This window comes from Pinus tabuliformis, chromosome J (assembly GCF_031772625.1).
Source record: "Pinus tabuliformis cultivar Carrire ecotype Pingquan chromosome J, CPIR1, whole genome shotgun sequence".
NCBI lineage: Eukaryota > Viridiplantae > Streptophyta > Pinopsida > Pinales > Pinaceae > Pinus > Pinus tabuliformis.
Window position 1 is genome coordinate 849,044,898 of NC_142295.1, and position 8,539 is coordinate 849,053,436.

General features: G+C 39.3%; 1 protein-coding gene across 1 annotated transcript; it reads right to left on the reverse strand.

The window, feature by feature from the left end:
- Window positions 1-7,613: 7,613 nt before the first annotated feature.
- On the reverse strand, window positions 7,614-8,330 carry LOC149229365 (uncharacterized). Its single transcript, XM_089381018.1, has one exon. The coding sequence runs from the start codon at window positions 8,328-8,330 to the stop codon at window positions 7,614-7,616; it is 717 nt and encodes a 238-aa protein (XP_089237144.1).
- Between the last annotated feature and the right edge of the window lie 209 nt (window positions 8,331-8,539).

Genomic DNA, 8,539 nt, shown 5'->3' on the forward strand with positions numbered 1-8,539 from the left:
TTTTAACGGTGCTGTTCCCATAATTCGATCATTCCAGATGGAAGTGTTTTCTCCGTTTCCAAGATTTCTTGAGAATTGATCTTTGATGTGGGGAATGGTTTTTTTAATAAGCCTCCAGATTTGGGTACAAGGACGATCCGGGATCAGCCCATTAATCAATGAAGACCTCTGCCCGTTGAGATATTTCCTGGCCAAGGCTTCTCCCCACCACTGATCCTGCCCAATAAGCATGCGCCAGACAAGTTTAATACCAAGAGCTTTGTTTGTTATGTTTGGGAGGCGGATGGAGATACCTCCATATTTGAAGGGAAGAGTCACTTGATCCCACCGAACCAAACTGAACTTTTTGGAGTCTTGTCTCCCCCCCCGCCAAAGGAAGCCTCTGATTATAAGCTCCATTTGCTTATGAATGCTAGCTGGAGCCAAAGTTAAAGCGAACTGATAGATTGGCAAAGCCGAAAGGAGAGCTTTGATTAAGATGGTTCTACTAGCCAAGTTTAACCACATCATCCCCCAACTTTGGATTTTCCCTCTTACTTTCTCGATTTGTTTATTCCAGGTCTCTGTCTTAATCCCTTCTTTGGCCAATGGTAACCCCAAATATATGAAATGGCTCCATTTTTGCTGTACTAGAATTTCCAGTATTTGGGATATCCTTTGCATGATGTTATTTGGCACATTCTAGGTGTATATTCTGCATTTTTTTATTGTTCAAAAGACCTCCAGAGGCAGCTAGGAAGTCATCTAACACCTTTTTGAACCTTTTAGCAATTATACTAGATGCGCCCCCAATCAAGAGGGTGTCGTCAGTGAAGAGAGAGTGATTAATTTCTTTAACCCCTTGAGCAATTCGAATTCCAGTAATCTCCCTTATCATTCATTGATTCTCCAGCTGTATGCTAAGCGTTTCTACCATTATGATGTAAAGAAACGTGGAGAGTAGGCATCCCTACCTCAGTCCTCTAGTACTGCGAAAGTATCCACTGGGCCTTCCATTAATCAATGTTGCAATCCATGGGTTGGAGATGCATGCTTCGATGATCCTAATAAATTTGTTTGAAATGACAAACTTTTGAAGAGCTGCAACAAGAAAGCAATGGCAAACACGGTCAAAAGCATTAGCCATATCCAACTTTATAACCATACCTCTTTCATTGTTTTGGATGCTGTTGTGGATGGCTTCTTGAATGAGGATCACATTGTCAATTATTTGCCTTTTTGGGACGAAGCCCCCTTGGTTTTTCGAAATGATACAAGGAAGGATTTTTTTTAGTCGGTTTGCCAAAATCTTGGTGATGATTTTATATGAGGAGTTACATAGAGAAATTGGCTTGAATCTATCAAAGGAGACAAGATTTGGCTCTTTGGGGATGAGGGCCAAGTGAAAAGTTTTCGTGTTTTCCCCCACTTTGTGTTTTTTGAAGACATTCTTAATCATAAGTACCAGATATTTTTTAATTGTCTCCCAATGGCACTTGTAGAAGGCGATGGTGAATCCATCGGGGCCTAGATCTTTTTCCGGATGCATGCTCCAAACAACGTCCCTTATTTCCTCCGCTGTTACCTTGTTATGAAACCAGCTCAAGAAAAGATAGAAAAGATAAATCCACGCCTTAGAATTCAACCTCTTCGAGGGGGCAACCTCCTTTACATTACATAAATGAACAATTCTTGGATGATACAAATAACAAAACCTCCTTTCTATATATAGGAGTCTAAGGAGTCACAATATAATCCAGCCGACCTAACAATAATAATATAAAGCCACAAAAATAACAATAGAGGGATTCTATGGGGCACAGAAATAACAATATGGGGGTAACAGGGGCACAACAATATAAATAGGGGGTATAACTACAATAGTAATGGGGTAATCACTAGTATTATAGGGACCCAACATGCCCCTCCCCTTCAAAAAAGTGTTGTCCTCAACGCTTGAGCAGTTATGGATACTTCTGCATAAAATTCTCATCCTCCCATGTGGAATCTTCAGCGGATAAGTTCTTCCACTTGATAAGATACTCTGAAATTGATCGATTTCGTAGCTGTCGAGTTCTTGTTTCTGTGATTGCTTCCGGTTCCAATATAATTTTTCCTTCCTCGTCAAGTTCTGGCAATATTGTTTGAATTGGGAGCTTGTCACCTATAACCTTCTTTAAACATGAAACATGGAAAACTAGGTGCAATCGAGAAGCTGCAGGAAGCTCCAATTTGTATGCCATAGTACCAATCTTTTCCAACACCTTGTACGGACCATAATACTTTGGTGATAATTTATTATCCTTCTTAGCTTGCTTTAGGGACATTTGCTTATATGGTTGTAGCCGTAGGAATACCCAATCACCTACATCAAAACTTCTTTCACTGCGATGTTGATCTGCCTGTTGTTTCATTCTATTTTGTGCCAACACGAGGTTATCCTTTAAGAGTTGGAGGACTTGTTGTTGATGTTCGATGTGATGTTCCACTGCCTGAACCTTAGAATTTTCTCTTAAATATGATGTGATGGATGGTGGTTGATACCCATAAAGTGCCATAAATGGGGTCATTTTTGTTGCTGTATGGAAGGAAGTGTTATACCACCATTCAGCTAGAGGCAACCATTTGACCCATTGTGTCTGTTTATCAGATACAAAGCAACGAAGATATCCTTCCAAACATTTGTTTACTATCTCAGTTTGCCCATCAGATTGAGGATGATAAGATGAGCTATGAGCTAACTGAGTACCAAGACAAGAAAATAATTCTGTCCAAAAATTTCCAGTGAAAATGGGATCTCTGTCACTTACAATAATCTTTGGGTTTCCATGTAGCTTTTGAACTGTTTCCATAAATGCAGTAGAAACTGTACTGGCTTTAAATGGATGTGATAATGCACAAAAGTGTGCATACTTGGTAAGTCTGTCAACTACCACCATGATGACACTCTTTCCCTCAGACTTGGGTAAACCTGTGATAAAATCCATTGAAACCTCCTCCCAACGTTGGCTTGGAATGGATAAAGGTTGTAATAGACCTGGTGTCTTAATTGTTTCAACTTTATTTTGCTGGCAAACCAAACATTCCGCCACAAACTTTTGAATATCTGATTTAAGGCCATCCCAAAAAAATTCCTTCTTAACCCTGTGGTAAGTTTTTAAAAATCCTGAGTGCCCTCCTAAGGGAGAAGTGTGCAATTCCATAAGAATCTTTTGTTTTAGCTGGGAATTCTTACAGAGGTATAAGCGATCTTTGTACCATAACGAATCATTTTGCCAGCTAAATGTATCAGAAGTACTGGAATCTTGTTGTAGCTTTTGAATAAGTGCCCACACTTCTTCGTCATTCTTCCATTCCTCCCTTGCTTCGTTTATCCAATCTGGTTGGATAATAGAAATGGCACACAACAATGCTTCCACATCCTCATCCTTTCTTGAGAGTGCATCTGCCACCACATTTTGCTTCCCTTTTTTGTAGATGATTTCAAAGTCATAACCCAACATCTTTGTGACCCACTTTTGTTGCTCTTCAGAGGATAATCTTTGTTCTAAAAAGTATTTAAGGCTATCATGATCTGTTTTTACCTTGAAGTGTCTTCCCATTAGGTAGGGTCGCCATTTCTTAAGTGCATGGAGTATTGCCAACATTTCCTTCTCATAAATAGCTTTGTTTAAAAACTTTCCCTTGATTGGACGACTTTCAAAAGCAATGGGTCTTTCATCTTGCATTAGAACAGCACCAATTCCATTTCCTGAAGCATCACATTCCACAATAAAGGTTTTTGTGAAGTCCGGTGTAGCTAAGACCGGTGCTTGGCACATTGCCTCTTTAAGATGTTCAAAGGCCTTTGTTGCTTCCGAAGTCCATGAAAATGAATCTTTCTTCAATAATGTTGTTAGAGGTGCTGCTATTCTCCCATAATTCTTAACAAACTTGCGATAATACCCTGTCAACCCAAGAAATCCTCGCAGATGCTTTATGGATGTGGGGATTTTCCATTCCTTAATGGCTTTAATTTTGCTAGGGTCTACCTTAACTCCTTCATGAGATACAATATGACCCAAATATTCCACCTCCTGGACTCCAAAGAAACATTTGGATCTTTTTGCATATAATTGTTTCTCCTCCAATAGTTGTAACACCCTGTCAACATGTTCAACATGATCCTTCCAAGACTTGCTGTAGATTAGTATATCATCAAAAAATACTAACACAAATTTTCTAAGGAATGGTTTGAAAATTGAATTCATCAAACCTTGAAATGTTGAAGGTGCATTGGTAAGGCCAAAAGGCATGACCAAAAATTCATAATGACCCTCATGAGTTCTAAATGCTGTTTTTGGAATGTCTTCAATCTTCATTCTAATTTGATGATATCCCGAACGAAGATCCAACTTGGTGAAGTAAATTGATCCATGCAATTCATCCAGTAATTCATCAATAACAGGAATGGGGAACTTATCTTTAATAGTGAGCTTGTTGAGCTCCCTATAATCTGGACACATGCGCCATGATCCATCCTTCTTGTGCACCAATACTACTGGAGCTGAGAAAGAACTTTGACTCGGTTGAATTATACCAGCCTCTAGCATTTCTGCAACCATACGTTCAATTTCACCTTTTTGGACATATGGATATCTGTACGGCCTGATGTTTGGAGGAACACTTCCTGGAATCAGATGAATAGCATGATCATGATCACGCATAGGTGGGAGACCTTTGGGAGTCTCAAATACCTTGGAATGATTGTCCAGGACTTTTTGGAGATCTGGAGAAATAGATGATTCCAATGTGGAAACATCTAGCGAACATAATTGTGCAATTACACCTCTTTGCTCCTTTTTTAGAAGCTTTGTCATGCCATTAGAGCTGATTATCTTTCCTGGTTTCCCTGCAATACCCCTTAATTCAACTTCCTTTCCTTCCACAGAAAATTTCATGAAAAGTTCTTGAAAATTAAAAGCTATTGTACCCAAGGATTGTAGCCATTGGACTCCTAGTACAACATCAGCACCTCCCATTGGAATGGAAAGCATTGGGCTAGTCAATACATATTCTCCCATGGATAGCTTGATATTATGGCACTTTCCAGAACAATTTATTGTTCCTCCATTTGCAATCATCACTTGACACTCTGGTGCTGGATATAGGAAGCAATTCAATTCTTTTGCTACCCTACAATGAATAAAATTGTGGGTGCTTCCTGAATCAATCAACACTATTACCTTTTTCTTCTTGATTTGTCCTTCTATCTTGATGGTTTGAGGAGTGGTAATTCCCGCCAATGCATTACAAGATATGGTCGGATTTATTTGTTCTTCATCTAGGCTTTGTTCCTGGAATATATCCTCTTCTTTTGACCTTTCTTGCTCCTTTTCTTCTTCCTCTTCACAATCTATGTAGAATAATTTCTTCTCAGCACACTTATGACCTTTTGTGTATTTGCTATCACAATTGTAACAAAGCCCTTTTGCTCTTTTTTCTTCCAATTGTTGTGGTGTCAACCTTGTAGGTTGTGGAAGACTATGGGCAACAACACTTCCGTCTTTATAGTTGTGAACGGTATGCTTCCTAGTTGCCATAATTTTGCTTTCCATTTTTCTTGCTAACCTGAATGCCTTCTCTAATGAATCAGGTTCCCAAAGGCGCACATCATGTTGGATATTATCCTTTAAAGACCCTATGAACACATCAATCCTATGCTCCTCTGGAATATCTTTTACCCTTATGTTCAATTTTTGGAACTCCTCAATGTGCTCCATTATTGAACCCTTTTGTTTGAGACTTATCAATTGGCTAAAAAAAGTGTTGCTTTTTGTATCCTCATAATGTGCTATCAATTCTTCCGTAAAAATTGCCCAAGTGATAAATTGTTTACGAGAACAAAGCCATTGATACCATACAAACTGATTTGGTTCCAAATATAAAGTTGCCATACGTACCTTTTGTGTGTTTTGCACATTATTGAGATCGAAGAATTGCTCCATCTGTAATATCCATGTGGCGGGATCCTTGCCATCAAACTTCCTCATATCGATTTTTGGAACATGGTGAGTCTTCGATCCAACATTAGAGTCTATGGAATCATGATTAACATTTCTTTTATTCTCATCATGAGTTTCCTTTACTACCTTTTCACCATTAGTGACCCTTTCTTGTAGCAACTTCTTCAATTCATCCATCTTATCATCCATGCCATCAATTTTAGCATCCATGCCATTCACCTTAGCTTCCATGCCATCCATCTTAGCTTCCATGCCATTTACCTTAGATTCCACGCCACTTATCTTAGCTTCTGTTAGCTTTTGTGAGCGTGACATTTGTTGCACTTGTTCTTGTAATTTTGATATATCATGTAGCATTTCTTCCTCTTCTTCATGAGTCATGCTAGATCTTTCAGGTTCCTTACTAGGTGTTTGCATTTTCTTTCCTCGGGGCATCAGTTACCGATAATAATGTTTTACTATGCCCTTTGAATTCCGTTAAACCAAGCTTACACAAAAATTTAAAAAAAACTACACACCTTTTTTCACTTTATAGAAGCCTGATATTGAATCTGATGTATCTCTGTAATTTCGGATCATACAATTCTAAAATTGATACCTGCAGTAGCCTTCTGCGTCCTCTTTCCAATGCCACAAGTCTGAGCCAAATTGGATTCTCCAAGGAAGAGTTATGTGAAATCTCCCACAGTGACTTGCTTTTATACTGGTTCAGTAGAGCGAACTTGTACGACGTGCCACGAGTCACTGTTTCAAACTCTGAATCTGAAACACACATACAAGAAACTAAAGTCTGTCCACTTTCTATACCTTTTTACGAAATTTCAGTCCGATCCTCAGAGAGAGAGTTATGACGATTTTCCCCAGGTCACATGTTTTGAATGTAATTCAGGAGTCTGCAAAAATGCCAACTTCCTCAGATCATATCTCCGAAAATATCATGCGAAAAGCTCTGAAATTCGGACCCAAGGTTCAGCGCCAATTCTTCTCAAATGGGTTTTTTTTGCGACTTCTGAAACGTCACAGAAAAAAAGTTATAGCGAAAATGCCACGATGACCTGTTTGGAGCAGCGAAACCCTAGAATCCAAAGCTCTGATACCAAATGTTATGAAACTAGCTCAAGAAAAGATAGAAAAGATAAATCCACGCCTTAGAATTCAGCCTCTTCGAGGGGGCAACCTCTTTTACATTACATAAATGAACAATTCTTGGATGATACAAATGACAAAACCTCCTTTCTATATATAGGAGTCTAAGGAGTCACAATATAATCCAGCCGACCTAACAATAATAATATAAAGCCACAAAAATAACAATAGAGGGATTCTATGGGGCACAGAGATAACAATATGGGGGTAATAGGGGCACAACAATATAAATAGGGGGTATAACTACAATAGTAATGGGGTAATCACTATTATTATAGGGACCCAACATACCTCCTTCTCGAGCTCACTGTTTTGCTGTTCACTAACTTTGTTGCTAATTTGCTGAAGAAAATCAGCGCTATCCACTTGCTGCTCCCCAGCTGTGAGGAGGTTTTTAAAGTGGTTAAACGCTGCTTCTTTTATTTCCTCTCTCCCCTTGATTTCCTGCCCTTCCACTTGGATTTTGTCAATTTGGTTGCCTGCTCATCGAATCTTGAGGTTGTTGTGGAAAAAAGCAGTGTTCTTGTCCCCTGCTTGGATCCAAAGACATCTGGACTTTTGCCTAAGTTCCTCCTCTTCGTTTCTATTTTGCTGGTAAAGGGCCACAAACATTTCTGTTTCGTGGGCTTTGTCTTGTTCAGTAACTTGCTGACTTTCTTTTTCTTTGTTCCACTTTTCCAGCTTGTCTTGCAACTCTGATTTTCGTTTCTTGTCCCTGAGAGCTTCTTCTCTGGCCCACATTTTTATTTTTTCTCTCACATTTTTGAGCTTGGTCTCCCATACGTACTGTGGGGAGCCCAACACCTCTGCGTCCCAACTTTCTTTTATTAAATTCCTGAAGCTATCCTTGCTGTCCCAAATTTTGCTATACTTGAATGGGATCGGACCCTGATTTTCCCACTTGTCCAGGATGAGCACAACCGGCTTATGATCGGATGCCGAGGCATGCACGATTTTGCTCTTGATGGACGAAAAACTTGCTGCTATATCCTCCTGAATCAAGATTCTATCAAGCCTTTCCTTTATGTTATGAACACCCGTTCTTTTGTTGCTCCATGTGAATTTTCTGTTGCTGGGATGGATATCAAGCAACTTATGTTCAACAATAATATCCTCCAAGACTGCTCTTGATGGATCTCCTATGAATCTGCCTCCCAGCTTTTCCTCTATATTCCGAATCAGATTTAGATCCCCTCCCATGACTAGATTGTCTATCTGAACATCTTGTACCTCTTCTTTTAGAGACTCCCAACATAAGGCTTTGTCTCTATAGTGATTTGGTGAGTAGATATTTATGACCGTATATTTGATGTTTGTGTTCTTCTTTGTTAGATCTATCCTAACCCAGCTGCTGTTGAGTTTTTGGCTGATAATTTTCCAGTTCCATTTATTCCACAACGTACCAATGC